Source organism: Lipomyces doorenjongii, assembly GCF_038497915.1.
Source record: "Lipomyces doorenjongii strain NRRL Y-27504 unplaced genomic scaffold V1508scaffold_21, whole genome shotgun sequence".
In the NCBI taxonomy this organism is placed as follows: Eukaryota; Fungi; Ascomycota; class Lipomycetes; order Lipomycetales; family Lipomycetaceae; genus Lipomyces; species Lipomyces doorenjongii.
Window position 1 is genome coordinate 36980 of NW_027118088.1, and position 18188 is coordinate 55167.

An 18188-nucleotide genomic window follows, 5' to 3' on the forward strand; every position below is an offset into this window, starting at 1 on the left:
CCACTCAATTGCATGGCACGAGGGCCAATTGATCCATAGACATAGATTCCGTACTTTGCATCCACCCTAATCATATGTACGTGTAATTGTCACCATGGATTCTGCCATGATTCCACAGTTCGCGCCAAAACGGCTCATGAGGCGGCAATGTCTTCCCCAAAGACACTGCATTCTTCGCATTCTCCGCGGCCAAATCAGGCTCAAAGGCAGCACAGTCTTCAGCGGGATGCAACCAACCGGCGTAGCACATCTAGGCAATTACCTCGGGGCGCTGCGGGCTTGGGGCCAGCTTAGTGCGTCCAGACCGCAGCAATTCGACAACACTATCTTCTCCATCGTCGACATGCACGCGCTCACTGTCCCGCCTCCACCTGACAAATTGAGGGAATATAAACGGACTGCTGCAGCGCTTATTATAGCGTCCGGCGTGGATCCGGAGCAGTGCATTTTGTATGTGCAGTCGGAAGTCTCTGGGCACGCGGAGTTGTGCTGGATTTTGTCGTGTTTTAGCGATTTTGGGTATTTGAATCGCATGACGCAGTGGAAGGTTCGTCGTTTTGGACAGCTTAGGCAATAATGCGGTTGTCTGACTGGTTTTGGGCTGATTTTGGTCTAGAGTAAGATGAACTTGACTGAGAACAGCTCGGTGACGGATGACGCTGCCGTCCAGAATTTACGTTTAGGATTGTTTTCCTATCCTGTTCTGCAAGCAGCAGATATCCTTCTCTACAAGTACGTGGGCTTGACGTGACACACAATTGCATAACTGACCCGTATGTAGGGCGACGCATGTTCCGGTCGGCGAGGATCAGATCCAGCATCTCGAGCTCACTCGACATATCGCGAAGCGCTTCAACTCTGCTTACGACACCAAGGTATTCCCATTACCCGAAGTCCTTCTCAGTAAGTCGTTTCCGGTATATAATGTACGAGAAAACATACTGACGAGTACAGCACGGACGCCACGTGTTATGTCACTCCGGGATCCGGCAAAAAAAATGTCAAAATCCGATCCCGCAGAACAATCTCGGATAATGATCAACGACCCACCAGAACTCATCCACCATAAAATAAAGCGCGCGATAACAGACGGGGATAAATCCGTGACCTACGACCCCACCAACCGGCCCGGCGTTGCGAACTTGATTGATATGGTAGCCGGACTGCAGAATCGCACGCCGGAAGGCGTTGCAGAGGATGTGAAATGCTTTCGTGGACATGCGGAGTTAAAGGAATTCGTGGCCGATGTTATCACCAAGGAACTTCAATCTGTGAGGGAGAATTTCGAAAGGTTAAGCAGAGACTCAGAGTATCTTGACCGCTTGTTGCGCAGCGGTGCTGAGAGAGCAGGGGAGATTGCGCAGGTAACGTTGAAGGAGGTGAAGACTACTGTGGGAATTTATTAGATCGTTTGGATTGGCATGATGGTGTTGTGTTTGGTATGTCGCATTCATAAATTGGCTGATAAGTTGGGGTGCGAGAAACTGTATATATTTGTAAATAGACTTCCTGGCATTTTGTATGTACGAGCTTTTCAGTGTGAAGCAAGCAACGCTTGGAGCCCGGGACGTTGTCGCGGTTATCGCTCCAAAAACACTATGTCCTGGTAGTTTCGCCCGAGTTTCGGACCTTGGTACAGTAAACCCGACATTACGTCATGACCAGTAAAATTATAGTTAGACACCGCCAATAGATATTCACGATAGTCCAACAATCACAATGGTGCTGCATAATAGCAAATGGGACAGAAAGGCGACTCGCGCGTATAACCGCAAACACGGCATCAAGCAACCGGGCCGTGATCCGGAGCGTGGAGAAGAATCCTCTTCTGACCAAGAACCCGATGTGAGCAGGCCAGAGGTATCCTTTTCAGATTCTGAAGATACTAGCACAATCAACGTCGACGAAAATACCAGCTCAGAAGCAGGCACGGCATCATCTACCGGAGCCGGTCGCAAAAAGAAATTGCCCTCCAATGTATGGCGCTACGAGAACCAGGAAGCGGATGAGGAGTTGCGCATCGATGACACGTCCAAAGACGACGAAGACGCGTATTTGGCGAGTATCGCGCGGCCAGCAGATGGTGGCTTGTCGAAATATTTAGTCGATACGGATGTGAAAGGCGCGAAAAATCTTGAGGAAGTCCAGGATATTTTTGAGAGTCAGTTGGATGTTGGCGAAGCTGTTGGATGGGGCAAGAATAAGAAAGCTTTTGCTGTTGGAGCTGCCAAAGGACCGAATGAGAGCAAGAAGAAGAGCCAGATTGTTACGTACGATGCTGCTGATCCTGAGTATAGAGACATTGACCGGCGGATTGAGAAGCTGAAGTATACCGACACGGTACGCGAGCGGTATAAATCTGCGAATCGAAAGGAAATTGAGGAAGAGTTAGATAGGTTGAAGATGTTACCAAAGTCCGTTGCCGCTCCGATATTGAAGGAAAGGAGGACTGTGGGTTTACAGAAGGGTGTGATTGCATGGAATGAGGATTTTGACAATTTTTGGAACGAAATAGAGAAAACGGAGACTAAGGGCGTGAGGTCCGCTGTTGTAGATGAATTTACGAGCAAGGCTGCTACGGTTAGGCCTGCTACAGGTGCTGCTTCTAAGAAGAGTCAACATGCACCGACATTTACGCCTGTCAAGTTGAACCAGACCAAGGTCGATGCGGACGACAAGTTTCTGGACGATTTGTTAAGTAGCAAGTGAGCCGGATAGTCTGAATTTTGCCATATCCGCCATTCTGCATTCAAGAATGTTTACCTCTACGCATCTTCATCGGGGTTGCGCCTTAGGTGCTATGAGTCAGCAGAACGCTACCGACTACGACAGATTTCCCGCGGTAGTGACTAGGATTCTTACTAAATTGAAAGGACGCACGAATGTACTAATTACTATATGCAATATAGTAAGAGGATTAATGGTCAGAACTTAATAGATGCCGTGGTAATTAAATGCCGTCGATAATAGCAATAGCCGATTTTAGATTGACGTATAGCCACATTTGTATATAACACATTTGTACCGCATTCCATGATGGCGATACAATAGATATCATTTGTTATACAAGTAACTCATTATCGAATAGCAGCATCGGATGTTGTGGCGCGAGGAATAACGTCTTGGACGTATCAGTTAAAAAATTAAATTTAAGGTAGCGCCGCGACTTGGGAGGCACGAACTCGGACCCGTAATAACTTTTCCACGGCTTGACTCTCTGCTGAAATACTACATATATTTTGAACCACCTAACTCACTTTCTTTGCTCTGCAATTATAGAGGAGCACACACTACATTGACATTACGTCCATTCAGGCATTTGAAGTGTATTTATCCTATTAATCAAGGTGCGTTCGGTCTCGCGAATTATTGAGTTCTTGGACCCAGAGAGCTTGAATTCGTTGCTTGATTTATACCCTTCTACCACCATCTTTTCTCCTTCGTCAGTATAGCTTACCCGAATATTACTAATACTTTATTAATTGTCTAGGCGTTCACCGAAAATGTTGGATATTTTACAGTTTCTCGAGGATAAGGGAGGCAATCCTGAAGCAATTAGAAAATCGCAACAAGCTCGTGGTGCCTCCGTCGAGATTGTAGACGAGATTATTAATGACTACAAAGAGTGGACAAAGAGTATGTTGATTTTGGATCTGTTGGTTCATGGGGCGAGTGAATTGCTGACCAGGGTGTAGTTCGCTTTGATCTCGATGAGATCAATAAACTTCAGAACAAGATTCAGAAGGAGATTGGCTTGAAGTACAAGGTGAGTTATGATCGGATGGGGCAAAGAGGCTTATACTGATGGCTTGTAGGCAAAGGAGGATGCGTCTGAGTTGTTGAAGCAGAAGGAGGAGCTTGTGGCCAAGAAGGCGGAGCTTATCACCAAAGAGTCGGAAGCCGATTCACAACTCCGATTTAAGGTCAATCAAGTCGGTAACATTGTCCATGAGTCAGTCCCTGTCAGTTTGGATGAGGTGGGTAGCATTGTGCATTCGGTGTAGTAAGATAGATGTGCTAATGAAGGTGTAGGCCGACAATCAACTCATTCGGAATTGGGTTCCTGAGGGCATTTCAGTTGAAAAGCGTGACTGCCTTTCTCACCATGAAGTTCTGACAAGACTGGATGGCTATGATCCCGAACGGGGAGCGAAGATGTCGGGCCACCGCGGGTTTTTCTTGAGGAATTACGGTGTATTTCTTAACCAGGCTCTGATCCACTACGGTCTCAGCTTCCTCTCTTCAAAGGGATACACTCCATTACAGGCCCCAGTGATGATGAATAAGGATGTCATGGCTAAGACTGCACAGCTCTCCCAGTTTGATGAGGAGCTGTATAAGGTTATGGATGGGTCTGATGAGAAGTACCTGATTGCGACTTCGGAGCAGCCTATCTCAGCCTATCACTCTGATGAATGGTTCGAGCAGCCTGCAGAGCAGCTTCCTAAGAGGTAAGTATGACAGTTAGAATTGATTGAACATGCGCCAATCCTGCTTTAGATATGCTGGTTACAGCTCATGCTTCCGTCGGGAAGCTGGCAGCCACGGAAAGGATGCTTGGGGTATCTTCCGCGTCCACGCTTTCGAGAAGATCGAACAATTTGTCCTGACAGAGCCAGAGAAGTCGTGGGAGGAATTCGACAGGATGATCGGTTTGTCAGAGGACTTCTATCGATCGCTCAAACTCCCATACCGGGTTGTCGCCATCGTTTCTGGCGAGCTGAATAACGCCGCGGCGAAGAAGTACGATCTCGAGGCGTGGTTTCCGTTCCAAGGCGAATACAAAGAACTTGTCAGCTGTTCAAACTGTACCGACTACCAGTCGCGAAATCTCGAGATCAGATGCGGGATCAAGAAGCTAAACCAGCGGGAGAAGAAGTATGTGCACTGTCTTAACTCGACTCTCACTGCTACTGAGCGTACTCTCTGCTGCATTTTGGAGAACTACCAGACCGAAGATGTAAGTGCTTTCTTAATTATTCTGTTGAAAAGACATTAATTATTTCAATACAGGGTCTGAAAATCCCCGAGGTTTTGCGGAAATGGATTCCAGGTGAGCCAGAGTTCGTTCCATTCGTCAAAGAGTTGCCCAAGAATACAACATCACAGAAGAAGAAGTAGACGCAGTTGATGATTTGGAGAAGGCTTTGTTTAGTTTCTCTGCATCGGATAGTTATATTGTTATGTCGTTTATTGGTTCCACTTTGTCAACTGCTTTTGCAGTTGGGATCGTTTTATATTGGATCAAACCTGTTCAATAGAGCTTGCTCAAATATATCCAATCACTAATTGCGCCTCATGATGCTATTATACAAATTAGGAGTTAATTTCGACCGGCGTTCTTCAAGTGGGTTCTCACTGCTATCCAATTTAAGCAACTTCCCACAACATACACATCTTTGTCCCTCAAATTGTCCAAAATACTTTCTTGTTTTTGCCGCACGGCCTTTTCCTTATTGCTCATGTATTCGTCATTTACCTGCGTGCTATAAGTGTCCGCCTTTCGACTCCGCAGGTAGGAGTTAATCGTGCGAATGAACGACTCCCGTTCAGGATCGCTCACATAATCGCTGTCACTGACCACTCGTCGCACGAAACCCCAAGCCGATTCGTGTGCAAGACTGACAGTTGTAGCAAACTGTATTACCTCACCGACTTTACCTAAGAGACATTTGTCGTCTATTCGGTCCGCAGGGTCCCGATGCGAGCAATCGACATACATGAACAATACCCACTGGAAAAACGACCATGCTGAAGTATCACTTGCATGCAAAAAGCACCATTTTTCAATCTTTCGTACGATAGACTCAATGTATTTCCGCACAAAAACAACGGAATAATATCTAGCTGACGGCGAAGATAATAAAGATCCGTATATACCTGCAAACACCCATCGCGCATATCCCCAAGCGTAGTAATTCATCGGATGGTGCTCTGCTGCGACCAGAACCGTTTGCAGTTCAGACTTGCATAGGTCTTCTATATATTTTGCGCGTTCTCTGTAGGTCGCTGTTCTGCTGAAATGACTGAATTGGGAGGAAACGATATGCTTGTGGTAGTTCCATATTAAAGGCGATTTCGAATGTTTTTGGAGACGTGAACATAGGATGACTGTCGTAACACGAAATTCTTGACCTAATGATGCAGTTTCTGTATTTTGAATAATTAACCGTTTCCTGAGGATATGTTAATATATTTGACGTCGAATAGCGCGTATACTTGCCTACCTCGCGTTTATTGCAGTTAGATTTTCACTTCCTATGAGAAGCAATACCAACGATGTCTGACTAACTTCCAGTGCTTGCTCATCGGTCCAAGTTGATACTACAAATTAGTAATCCGTAACAAATATAAATGTACCAAGAACACACATTTAATCAGTTCATAGAACTTCGTCCTTGCGTACGAAAACGCGAGCATCAACAGCTCTTTAGGAATACCGACGATATGCTCATCAGGTACCACAATAAACGGGTAATATTCCTTATCGTAGACACCGCCGCCATCCGTCTTATCCTTTATCATTGCTTCCATTTCCGGAGGAACCGACTTTAGTATCTCCAATTCTTTTCTACCAGGATGATCAGTAAAAATAAGCAAATGGCAATACAGTCAACAACTTACATGCGCGGATCAATCAAGATGCAGTGCAATAAACGGCAATACAATTCTCCGGACATTCTCAATGACTAGGCAAGTTAGTTGAATGACGTTTCGCGTTCAATGTAAATAGGATTCGACAATGACTGTCAACGCGCATGACAGAGCCCACTCTAAAACCCCTGAAAAGTTCCCTCACTAAACCGTGGCCAGTCCCCGAGATCACGTGACCGAGTTTAAACTTTACCCAGAGAGATCTGCCAGCTTTCTTCTCCTCCATAGTAACTCAATTGGGTTGCGTTTCCAGTATCTCATCTAATCGCGTTCGACACACAAGTTCTCGATCGCATCGCGTTCTTCGCCTTCAAAGAGCCCAGACCTACAACAAAATCGGAGCACTGTGCAAGAGTTATGTCGTCGCCCTATACCGGGTCACCACAACTTTCTGGTCCACCGAAGCGTAAGAGGGGAAGACCGCCCAAGGATCCTGCAGCAATCATTCCTCCACCTCCCGCACCTGAGGACGTGGAGATGAGAGATGCCGGAGAGGATGTGGACGAAGCGGTTGATACTGCTGCTATGGAGCCGCAGGAGCCTGCCATCGAGGCTAGCGAAAAGGGAGCCAAAGATGATGAGAAGTACGAGGGCGATCAGTTGGCTGACGATGACGGCAATGATGAACAGGAAGGAGGTGCGCCAGCATCCAGCGACGAAGAGGAGGAGGACGACGATGATGACGACGAGGAGGACGATGATGACGATGAAGATGCAGAAGTTGAAGAGGATGAAGATGATGAAGATGAATATGACGTGGGCAAGACACGTAAATCATTGCGACGCCATACGATCAGAGTTTCCAGTAGGAAGAAGGAAGAAGATGAAGAAGAAGATAAAGGTGGAGAGGATAAGCGAGTAAAACGAGGTCGGCCACCTACGGTGGATAAGCCTCACGAGAGTAGAATCAAAGCCATCATGAGAGCTCTGCGCAAGGCCAAGATTTCCACTCGATTATTGTATCTACCGTTTGAACGTTTGCCTGACGTGAAGCAGTATCCAGAATACTACAGAGAGATTAAATATCCAATTGCGCTAGATATTATCAGAGTATGTTACCCACCTATGTTCTCGTCATTGCCGATGTTAATATTTTACAGAAAAAAATAAAGAGAAGATTGTATCCGGACGTGGAATCGTTCTTGCAAGATCTGCGATTGATGTTCGAGAACGCAAAAGAATTCAATTCTCCAAATTCAATTCTCTACAAGGATACAGAGGCATTACAGGAGCTTGTCAGCAGCGTTGCAACGGAAGAAATCAAGAAGCCGGATAGTGCTTTCCAAGACCCAGAGTCCAGCTCATTGAAGCACGCTCGAATTCCTCTTGACGGAATTGAGCACAATGGAGACTACTATAGAGTCGGTGACTGGGTTCATATCAGCAACTTGAACGATCCCAAACGTCCAACTATTGGACAAATCTTCCGAACGTGGCAAGCCCCGGACGGCCGCAAGTGGATTAACGCCTGTTGGTATTATAGGCCTGAGCAGACAGTCCATAGATATGACAAATATTTCTATGAGAATGAGGTTGTAAAGTCCGGACAATATCGAGATCATCTTATTGATGAGGTTCTCGAAAAGTGTTTTGTCATGTTTTTCACTAAATACCAACGCGGACGGCCTGTTGGCTTTGAGGATAAAGCTGTGTATTGTTGTGAGAGCCGGTACAACGAAAATGAGAAGACTTTTAACAAGATCCGTACATGGAAGGCTTGTATTCCGGACGAAGTTCGCTCTACCGACTATGAAATGGTACAGTTCGAAAAGCCCCAGCCGCTGAGAAAGGTCCCATCACCTATTAAGCACTTGCTTCCACCAGACGCCAGTGATGATGATCCTGTCCCAGAACCTAAGTTGGGAGTGGAGAATGCACCACCTATCGTAGGTGCTGTCTACAAGAGACCTCCAGATCCAAACGCCAAGGAACCGTCACCGAGTCCAGAGCCTCCCATACAAGTTCCGCAGTCGAATACGACACTGTCATCCAATGTGAACTCACCGCACATGCGCAATTCGCCGATTCCACGAACGTCAGTGGAAAGGACATTGTCTTCAAATAAACAGGTGCCTCGTCCCGAGCTTGGTCGGTTCAATTCTGGGATGTCGACTCCCGGCACCCCGACTCCGCCGAGCATGAACTACAGCTACAACCCTCCAATCACTCCGCTAGGTTACGGCAGTCCTGGTCAAATGCCTCCTATGAATAGACCTATGATGTATAATCCTCCACCACCTCCGAGCACGTTCACGCTTCCGGATTACATAACCGACAGAATTCCGCCAGAGACGGCTGAATTATACCAAAAAGACGATAACGGAAAGCTTTTATGGTTCAGCGTACCACCGGTTGACTGTTCGCAAGTTTTAGAAACTCCGTTTAACGGTAACGGAATAGTTGGTCATTCTATTGAGTTCCTTGCTAAACGGAAAGAGATTGCAGAGAAGCGGAAGCGAAGAGCTGCAGAGAGAGAGCAACTGTTTTCGAAGAAGGCGGAGAGTAAGGAACAATTGTAAGATTATGAATAAGGTCTCTATGTATTGTAATCTCTATCAGATATAGTTTACATAATAACTTCGAACTAAATCTCCATATTTCACAAATTCGTAACGACATCATTGGATGGGAGGGCTATTGTAGACCTGTAAATAGAGTTACTTGGAGCCATGCACCATAAAACAAAGATGTAAGTAACCGCACACAAAGCCAACTCTAATGAGCATAACGCAATCCACTAGTAGGTACAGTGTATTGGAAAGGAATGCACCGACGTCGCACGACAGAATAATCGTAGTAGCACTGATACGATAATACCCTTAAGAAGCTATATACCTAGAACTCTCCAAGAGCAAGCGCAGTATCAAGTCATTTATTGAATGAAAGAGAAACCGCAAGTTGATACTATACTTCTTTTTGTATACTCGTATCTTTAAACGACCGTGTATCGTCCTGTGGTCCGATTTTCGGATTCAGCAGCTGCGACGGTGCCCTCCGCAAGCAGTCGTTTCAGTTCGTGCATGGCGCTTGATACGTCAACTTCGGTCTGTTTATAATTAGCACCTGTCGCTCAAAACTTATAAGGACGCAAGACATACCTGTCCTTCAACAAGAATATATAGCTTCGGTTCTGCGTTTGGTGCTGGAACTTTGCCTGGAGGATAAAATGTGCCCTTAGTAGTAATGGAAGTTCCAGTAGATTCAAGAACCTTAGCAATATTCGTCCGATTTGTTACCGCCCAGCGGGCTTTTTCTATTCGAATAGTTAGTAACCTGTCCATTTGACTCGCAAAAGTACTTACGAGGAAAGTCATTGATAACGAGCGTTGCATGGAACTCGCCAGCATCAGGACCCTTATTGTCCGGTGCAGCACCAGCCCTGGTACCACTCGTCTTTAGCTTACTATCTATATGTGACGATGCAAGTCTTGCACGTTCTATAGCACTTGTCAGTGCCGAATTAGACCTGCTATCAGCTGCTGGCGCTCGTCTTGACACAACGATAGGCTCAGCAAGTGCGGACGACGCCGCCGCATCCATATCTTCCTCAACTTCCTCGTCCTCGTCGACGGCCTCTGCAGCTGGCTCTTCATCTTCACCGTATGCCTTACGCTCAAGCTTTCTGGCAACATCGCGCGCCGCATCAAGCTTGTCGAGACCCTTACCACCAAATCCTGACGTGTGCCTCTCTTTGCCTTCCTTGACTTTCTCCATGAACGCATCAGCAAGTTGTTGCACCGGTTCCGGAACGACCTGGTGGCTTAAATTCAATGCCTTTGCAATATCAACAGCCTCCCGATCCTGTTGAGGCGTAATAAATGTAACAGCTGTGCCAAGGTTACCCGCACGTCCAGTCCTGCCAACTCGATGAATATAATCTTCCATGTGGTTTGGACAGTCGTAATTAATCACCAACTTCAATTGTTTAACATCAAGGCCACGAGCAGCAACAGACGTAGCGATCAATATTGGTACCACACCATTTTTGAAATCGACAATTGCCGAGTCTCTGTCAAGTTGATCTTTTCCACCGTGAATGGACATGCAAGGGTAACCTCTGGCCATCAGAAGCTTGAGCAAGTGATCGGCGCCTTCTTGTCTTTCGACAAATATCAACGTACGAGAATCTTCATCATTGTTGTACATATCTCCAAGAAGTTCAAGAACACGAACGAATTTGGTATCCTCTGGACGAACTTCGACGATCTGCGTGATTTCTGGTGCGACAACGCTTCTGGCACCAACAACGATCTCGACAGGTTTTGTTAATACTTTTCGAGCAAGGGCTTCCATCTATCACACATTAGTAATAAGCTACAGAATGTGTCAAATGCTAAAGGAACGGACTTGTTTTGGAAATGTAGCTGAGAATAAGACAGTCTGTCTATCAGGTCGAATATTTCCAATGATCTTCATTACTTGAGGTTCAAAACCCATATCAAACATGCGGTCCGCCTCATCCAGGGTCAGGTAAGTAACGCGTTTAAGATTCGTCACCCTACCAGAGTTCGCCGAGAGAAGATCAATAATTCGACCAGGAGTTCCAACAAGAATTTCAGCACCTCGCTTTAATTCCGCAATCTGGTCCTTAATTGGAGACCCACCGTATGCACATACAGCCTATCAATGTTATATAACTGAGATATGAAATACATATGACTAGACACTTACCCGCAATTCAAGAGCCTTGAGAAATGGCTTGCATTCTCTGTGAATTTGTACTGCCAGTTCTCTAGTTGGTGTCATAATAAGACCAATAGGACCTTCGCCATTGTCTAGTTTCCGCTGATCTTTGATATGTCTGAACATTGGTAATAAGAAAGCAATAGTTTTACCACTGCCCGTCTTAGCAACACCAATGACATCGCGGCCAGACATAATTGCTGGGATAGCTTGTGCCTGGATCGACGTTGGTTTGTCATAATTTAACTTGCGTATAACGTCCATTGTTTGAGCCGGAATACCAAACTGGCTCCATTTCTGGACAGGCTTAGGACAAGCAACTCCCTGCTCAATGTTTAGCACGTCGTTTACAGGAGACACAGATAAGATAACGTACGCGAATCTTTATACCATCCAGCTCAAGACGTATGTCATCGACTTCTTCTTCGGTGAGATCAGCAAGTTCGGCAGGTTCCACATAGAACTGCTTTCGGAACGGTTCGTATCGAATCTTTGCATGATTTACCGTTGGAATATCTTTCTTCTTCTTCGGCTTATTTGCTAAGGCCAGCATATCATCCGGATCTACATCTAATGCATCGACACGAGGATCATCTTCTTCTTCGAATACATCGCCACGGTCAGCTGATTCCTCTTGCACAATTTCAGCAGCTTGCTCTGCTAATGTCGACATGAATATATCCAAAGGATCGACTTCATCTTTATCCACCGCTTTTGAATCGCGGTTTGATACGCTTGGTTCCTCTTTGTCAGATTCTTCAAGAAGGTCATCGTCTCCAAAGCTTCCCTCATACTGTCCGTTCTCTTTGATCTCAACTGACATGTCCATAGCTAAGCCGTGGACACTATGTTTATCCATGCTGATGCCTTCATCGCCACGGCCACTTTTCGATTCACGTTGGGGTTCATCATCTTCTTCATCGCCACGAGCACCAAATCTGTCTGCTGTTCGATCATGGCCAATTTTTCGCTCTCGGTCTTGGTCCCGATCTCGGTCGCGAACGCGATCTCTATCCCGATCTGCGTCATGATCGCGATATCTATCGCGGTCTCCATCGGAATAACGATCTCGTTCTCGATCCCTCTCTCGATCCCGGTCTCTCTCTCTTCCTCGGTCACGATCCCTGTCTCTGTCTCTCACGCGATCCCTTCCACGGTCAGTCGCACGATCCCTGTCTCTGTCGTGACCTCTGTCTCGACCCCTATTTCTATCTCTATCTCTATCTCTGTCTCTTTCTCTGTCTCTTTCTCTGTCTCTTTCTCTGTCTCTGTCTTTGTCTCTGTCTCTGTCTCTGTCTTTGTCTCTGTCCCTTCGATCGCGTCCATAGTCTCTGTCTCTTTCTCGGTCCCTTTCCCTATCTTTGTCTCGACGACGGTCGTATTCGTAATCGTCATCATCATAGTGCCTTCTTTTTAGTCTGGCAGACGACGAATATGAGTCAGTCATATTCTATGAAGCAAACTGACTACCTGCAGAGTAACTTAGATATTAGAGCCAGTTCAGCGGCATCAAATTCAGATTTTTAAAATTTCGCAGCAGAGACCAAGGTAAGGTGTGCATTTTTTTGGATACTTCTGCCATATATGGAGACGCGTGCTGGTGCTGGGGTATCTCCCAGCACGGAGCGCGCCTGTCGTCATAGTGACCACTGCGGCATGCTTGCGTTTTGTTTACCGACCGCGGGGGAGCTCATCACCCAGCCACCCCTGGCTATTTGCGTTCACTCGTGACGTCCATAAAACTGTTCATCACATCGCTCGCCATCTTGAACGATTCTGTCAGCAGGGTCATTGAACGAATCTGTCGCGTTCTCAAGACTTGTATTTAATTTTATTCTCGCATCATGTTACGGGTTACCATAGCGGTTGCGAGATCAAGTCTTCGCATCGCTGCGTTGGGGCAGCATATACCGATCGCTAAGACTTTGCTGCCTCTAGTATTAACGTCTAGATGGAATATTTGCAATGGAAACTCGATGTCTCGTGGAATGGCTACGAGGATGACAGCTGCAACCTCGAAGAGCAAAGCGAACAAAACATTTACTGTGAGGGGCAGAAAGTCTACTAAATCCGCGAAGACTACGACCAGGGCGACCTCTCAGAAGGAGAAAGCAATTACAGCTAAGGAGCAGAAAAAGGCAAGGGCAGCTCAACGTGCTGCCGTGGCGAAAGCTAAAGCTAGGGCTAAGACTGAAGCCAAAAATGAACGATTGGTCGCTCGGAAGAAGGCAGAGATTGAAAGGAAGAAACAAGCTAGGGAGAAATCTAAGGAGAAAGCGAGGGCATTACAGTTGAAGCAGAGGGAAAGGAAGAAAGCAGAGAAGGAGAAGGAAGCCGCTAGGGCAGAAAAGCAACGGCTTGCGGCTCTTAGGCGCCCTCTGGTTAAGAGACCAAAATCTACGTGGCAGATCTTTCTTCAGGAGTTCATGGCTAAGCATAAATCTGAGCATGGGCCGACAAGCCTGCCGGAATCTGCTCGGTTGGCAAAGGTAGAATTCGTTTCGCTGCCTCAGTCTCAACTGGAGGTAAGTTGGATATCTATCCTTGATATTGTTATCTCTGAATTTGTTATTGATGCCTTATTTAGCGTTTACAAAAATTGCGAGATGCCGATAAGGCTCGTTATGAGGATGACGTCCAGAAGCTGTTGGAGACAAGAGGTGTGGATGGAATTTTGGAAGAGAACAAGCGAGTTAGATCGCTGAAGAAAGTGAGAGGTTCTGGTAGAAGTTTCTTCGTGCGGCTTCCCGGTTTACCAAAGAGACCTGGAAACTCCTATGGATTCTTCTTAAAAGATGCGACTACGTTATTTCCCGAAGCAAGAAGCATGCCGATTACTGAGCGGGCCCGGTTTTTAGGAGACCGTTTCCGTGCTCTCTCGGTTGATGACAGAAGAGTAATTTCCCTCAAGTTTGATACGCCCTAATGTGACATAACTAATGAACGGATAGAAATACGACGACTCAGCCAAGCGGGCACTTGATCAATATTCTGCCGACAAAAAGAAATTCTTCGCCGAGGTGAAGGAGAAGTACGGGTCGGACGCAACAGCGAGTTCATAAGTGAGCACAGATAGAAATGGAGGAACAGCCTAGAACGTATGCGCGTTGGCCCCCTCTCCCAGAATTTGTTATTACAGTTGGTGACGCATTTCTTCGGTTGTAAGATTTATGTACGTGGTGTGGCTTAAGACAATTTAAAATTTCTGATTGTGCAAACAGAACCGTAATACTTCTGTGAGAACTAATTCTCTAAGTCGATTGTGAGTGGTCGGGTTCGAAGCTATTTGCTTACTGTACATATATCTTGTATTATTTCCTTCCATTTTTAACTCGTTTCCAATATTATTCAGGTAGAATTTACTATCTCCCTAATCCTAATCCTACATAGACGTATAATACACATAATTTACTTTAATAGACTACGATCTGAGCACCTCACCCAAGAACTGCCGCAAATACAGTTTCTCTGAAACGCCACAGTCCACATACTTGGAAATTTGTTATAGGTCTTTGTCAAGTCTTCTATGGTCGCGATTGACCCGCAACGTACGCAACGCCGCCACGCTGGTCTGTCATCTAGTTTCATAAGTTGTTTGCGTAGCCCATCTATTTCGACGTCGTCAGCCTCTTCGACATGATATCTCTCCGTTATTCCCAACCACTTGGTTGGATAGAAGTACAGAGTCGGGATATCGACGTCCGGTTTAATCCGCTGAAGATAGACAGCACGGATCCTGTGAACCACAGAATGTAACTCGACTGGAATCTTCGCATTGAAAAATAATGATTGTTCCATCACTAATCGCTCAGCAGGGTCTATGCACACCGTCAGCGCCAACATGCTATTGCAAACAATAGTACTCATTACCTTGAAAGTTAGTTCGCATGAAATTATCGACATCATTAACTAGTTTCTCAAATGTGCCGACTTGAACAGGACCAGACCTGAGTATCTCGTCCAGCTGCTGATACGCTAGTCGCGTAAACGGATCACTGTCAGCTTTACTATTGTTACGCGCAATCAGTTGCTCAAGGCCTCTTAACCCGCGCAGCGTGTACCGTATTAAGAGACGCGGAACGGCTCCTAAGAGCATGATGAGTGGCAATGACACAGAGTCTTAAGTCTTGTCAGCAGATGAAATTGTGATTAACTCGCAGATGTCCTGATGTGATTTACCTGGTTTGAGAAACTTATCCGGATTTCGTCCTAGTTCGAATAGATCCTGATTTAGGTACGCCAAAAAATCTATGCACCATCTTGCAAGTCCGAGAAACGTAATAATGGTATCTGTCGCCAATTTATTAGCACGAGCTCAATCATTTCTTAACCTGGCGATTGTACCTCCTTTAACTTCTCCCTCGCCACCTCCTGGTTGCTTTTGATGTGTAGCTTTCAGGGTGAAGGTCAGCGCAAACGAAAACAACCGCAGATTAATCGAAGCCCATGCCACTACACCCGCTGGACTTCTCCGCCAACCAGACAGGGTTCCCAATGACGCTTGCAAACTCAGCAATTTTTGCAGAGATGGAAGGACCAAGAACTTATCGGCCTGGACGTCTTTAGGTAGATCTAGTGAGAAGCCGATAGCGCGGTGCGTCTGCTTCAAAACAGATTGCTGAAAATCAGCCGGCCGCGATAGTGACTCCACACTAGCTATGAGTATTATATCATCACTTGTCATAGTACTGTAACAAGCAAGTGTGTGACGTAACGCTATTGCTGCAGCAATCGGCGCTGATGCTGTAATATATTGTCAATCAGCATACTGTGTGCATAACAGAAGTGCCAGTAGGGTACGTACCATCGTTATTTTCCACCTTCAAGATGGGTCTCATGTAGTATAGTTTGAGCTGCCCAGTTGCATTGAGAAGCACAAACGCCACCATATTCGGAGATATGCAAATCTCGAGAGCTGATAGAAGTCAATATGGTCTTAAATTAAAATAACGATACATGAAATTCCTAACCTGTCTCGGCATCGGGAAATCCAAATCCTGCATCATAAAGATTATGCACACTTTGTGGGTTGAACTGGGGTAACGTCTCCACAAAAGTAAGCCGTTGTCGCATCTCCACTGACCCATCAGCATATGTGCAGCATATGATATTATCAGCATAGAGTGCGCTCAGCCCTATCAATCTCCTATTTAAATCATGGTAATCTTGAAACTGCACGATATCGCTCGGGTCGTCAGGCATTGGATTCCGTCTCAGTCCCAACGCATGAAAATTGCTATGTAACATAATCGGCAATGTCACAACTTCGATTTTCTGTATTGTGCTTCCCTTATCCGAAGAATGCACAGCGTAGACAGCTAATCTGGATTCGGGGTGATTCGTAGGCGAAACCACTTCCAAGTGGGTCAGCTCTCGCTGACTATGGCTTGGACAGTATATTTCGTTGGAGTATATCCTTTTTACTTGTATTGTTGCCCACTCCGCGTCTGGTTTGGATTGCGGCGGGTTTCCGCTGCCCGTGGCCAAGACTTTCCATTGTATTGATATCCTGAATAATTTCAGATTATGCCGTGTGGCAGAGTATACAGCCAGGATTAGTGTATTATCTAAGAAAGTCAGCATGTACATCGTCCAATCCTTGAGCTATAGCGTACCTCGGTCAGACCCGAATGACGCTATGTTATAGTAATCTTCTGGGAGCAAATCTGTCTCTAAATCTTGAACAATCTCGTGATACCGTACGTCCTGTTGATACCAAAATTTGACCTAGATCAGAATATTAGGTTGACGCGTCTCATCTTCTGGTCGTCTCGTGCGATACCTTTCCACTTCGAACAACTCCAATGCAGGCTTGCTTATTAGGATGTGGGTGCCATGGGCCAAACGGACTCACTTTATGAATGCCATAGTGAAACTGCTTATCACCTTGTCGAGTGGCAGGATTATTAAGCAATATCTACAAACGACCTATTAGCAGGTATTTCTGGTTTGACTCTTTCACGGACACCTACTGGCTTGTTCATATTCAGCCACCTAAACCCAACAATGCCCGCGGAAAATCCGTCCGCAGGTGAAGGAGACTGATATACGCATGACAAGTGATTTAGAAGTCCATTGTGCAGGAATATCGACACCCGTCCACTTGCATCAATACAGGCGAGCTCCACGCCGAAGAAACTCCAACTTAAATGCGCTATCTGCGCGTTATCGTGTATTCTGCTGACATCCTCCAAGAGTTGCGGTTTCGCTATATCCCAGTGTTCGCCATCAGTGCAGTGAATGTAGGAAGTATAAACTTGCGATGCTCGTGCTGGATCATCTAGAGTTGGCTTGGAAGCAAATGCTATCAGTCCTACTTTTGACCAGGCAATGGTACTAAGTATGCCGTTAGGCCAGTAGCGTAAATAATCGTATAAGCTCGAAGTTTATTACCTTAGAAAGCTGCCCAGCCTATTCTCTATCGTCATATTTATTACCAGTCTATCGGTGTCTAGAGTACATTCGCCTTGTGCCTGAGCGAAGCCGAAAGCACACAAGCTATGTAAATAATACCACGACTATACTCAGATATTAAGTGACAGAGAGACGTGGTAAGTGAGAATGCTGGTACGGCGTGCGCTAGTGAATGCCTTGTATCAGTGCGCGGCAGGGCTACCGCATGTGCTCGTTCCCTTAATAGTAGAACCCCTCCCTACTCGGACTTGGTGAACCTGGACAAGTCTATGGTGGTTAAACCCTGCAAAGTCCCAACTGGCGAGATCATGATTTGTTGCGTCTGTGGTGGTAACTACAACGGAAAATGCTTAATTGAGACCGCAATGGAAGCGCTGTTACTCCAAGGGCCCTTCAGGTCCCGCAGTTTGGTGCCAAATTTCCAACAGCCAAAAAAA

General features: G+C 46.0%; 8 protein-coding genes across 8 annotated transcripts; 5 read left to right on the forward strand and 3 right to left on the reverse strand.

Annotated features, from left to right (window-relative positions):
- Positions 1-13: 13 nt before the first annotated feature.
- Positions 14-1531, forward strand: V1508DRAFT_416473 (uncharacterized protein). The gene is made up of 4 exons (XM_066940208.1): positions 14-547; positions 617-732; positions 782-903; positions 955-1531. Exons 1-4 carry the CDS (start codon positions 95-97, stop codon positions 1404-1406), a joined length of 1143 nt encoding a protein of 380 aa, XP_066796084.1. The 5' UTR covers positions 14-94; the 3' UTR covers positions 1407-1531.
- V1508DRAFT_416475 (uncharacterized protein) lies at positions 1531-3070 on the forward strand. Its single transcript, XM_066940209.1, has one exon. It carries the CDS (start codon positions 1720-1722, stop codon positions 2707-2709), a length of 990 nt encoding a protein of 329 aa, XP_066796085.1. The 5' UTR covers positions 1531-1719; the 3' UTR covers positions 2710-3070.
- Positions 3071-3203: 133 nt separating this feature from the next.
- On the forward strand, positions 3204-5352 carry V1508DRAFT_416476 (uncharacterized protein). The gene is made up of 7 exons (XM_066940210.1): positions 3204-3347; positions 3491-3636; positions 3696-3766; positions 3816-3977; positions 4033-4451; positions 4501-4960; positions 5014-5352. The coding sequence occupies exons 2-7, from the start codon at positions 3504-3506 to the stop codon at positions 5119-5121; spliced, it is 1353 nt and encodes a 450-aa protein (XP_066796086.1). The 5' UTR covers positions 3204-3347; positions 3491-3503; the 3' UTR covers positions 5122-5352.
- On the reverse strand, positions 5179-6744 carry V1508DRAFT_461561 (uncharacterized protein). Its single transcript, XM_066942811.1, has 4 exons — positions 6625-6744; positions 6372-6571; positions 6228-6324; positions 5179-6176 (listed from the first exon to the last, which is right to left on the reverse strand). Exons 1-4 carry the CDS (start codon positions 6678-6680, stop codon positions 5324-5326), a joined length of 1206 nt encoding a protein of 401 aa, XP_066796087.1. The 5' UTR covers positions 6681-6744; the 3' UTR covers positions 5179-5323.
- A 387-nt stretch (positions 6745-7131) lies between these two features.
- Positions 7132-9173, forward strand: V1508DRAFT_404043 (uncharacterized protein; the record flags this gene model as incomplete). The annotated part of the gene is made up of 2 exons (XM_066938602.1): positions 7132-7704; positions 7755-9173. 2 exons carry the CDS (start codon positions 7132-7134, stop codon positions 9171-9173), a joined length of 1992 nt encoding a protein of 663 aa, XP_066796088.1.
- Positions 9174-9586: 413 nt separating this feature from the next.
- V1508DRAFT_353897 (P-loop containing nucleoside triphosphate hydrolase protein) lies at positions 9587-12166 on the reverse strand (the record flags this gene model as incomplete). The annotated part of the gene is made up of 6 exons (XM_066936895.1): positions 9587-9700; positions 9753-9907; positions 9957-10947; positions 11002-11274; positions 11326-11661; positions 11714-12166. 6 exons carry the CDS (start codon positions 12164-12166, stop codon positions 9587-9589), a joined length of 2322 nt encoding a protein of 773 aa, XP_066796089.1.
- An 859-nt stretch (positions 12167-13025) lies between these two features.
- V1508DRAFT_416484 (uncharacterized protein) lies at positions 13026-14750 on the forward strand. The gene is made up of 2 exons (XM_066940211.1): positions 13026-13862; positions 13925-14750. The coding sequence occupies exons 1-2, from the start codon at positions 13182-13184 to the stop codon at positions 14261-14263; spliced, it is 1020 nt and encodes a 339-aa protein (XP_066796090.1). The 5' UTR covers positions 13026-13181; the 3' UTR covers positions 14264-14750.
- Positions 14643-18149, reverse strand: V1508DRAFT_455524 (mediator complex, subunit Med16). The gene is made up of 10 exons (XM_066942618.1): positions 17731-18149; positions 17310-17673; positions 17120-17254; positions 16953-17064; positions 16308-16904; positions 16142-16252; positions 15682-16080; positions 15517-15627; positions 15208-15456; positions 14643-15155 (listed from the first exon to the last, which is right to left on the reverse strand). Exons 1-10 carry the CDS (start codon positions 17763-17765, stop codon positions 14746-14748), a joined length of 2523 nt encoding a protein of 840 aa, XP_066796091.1. The 5' UTR covers positions 17766-18149; the 3' UTR covers positions 14643-14745.
- Between the last annotated feature and the right edge of the window lie 39 nt (positions 18150-18188).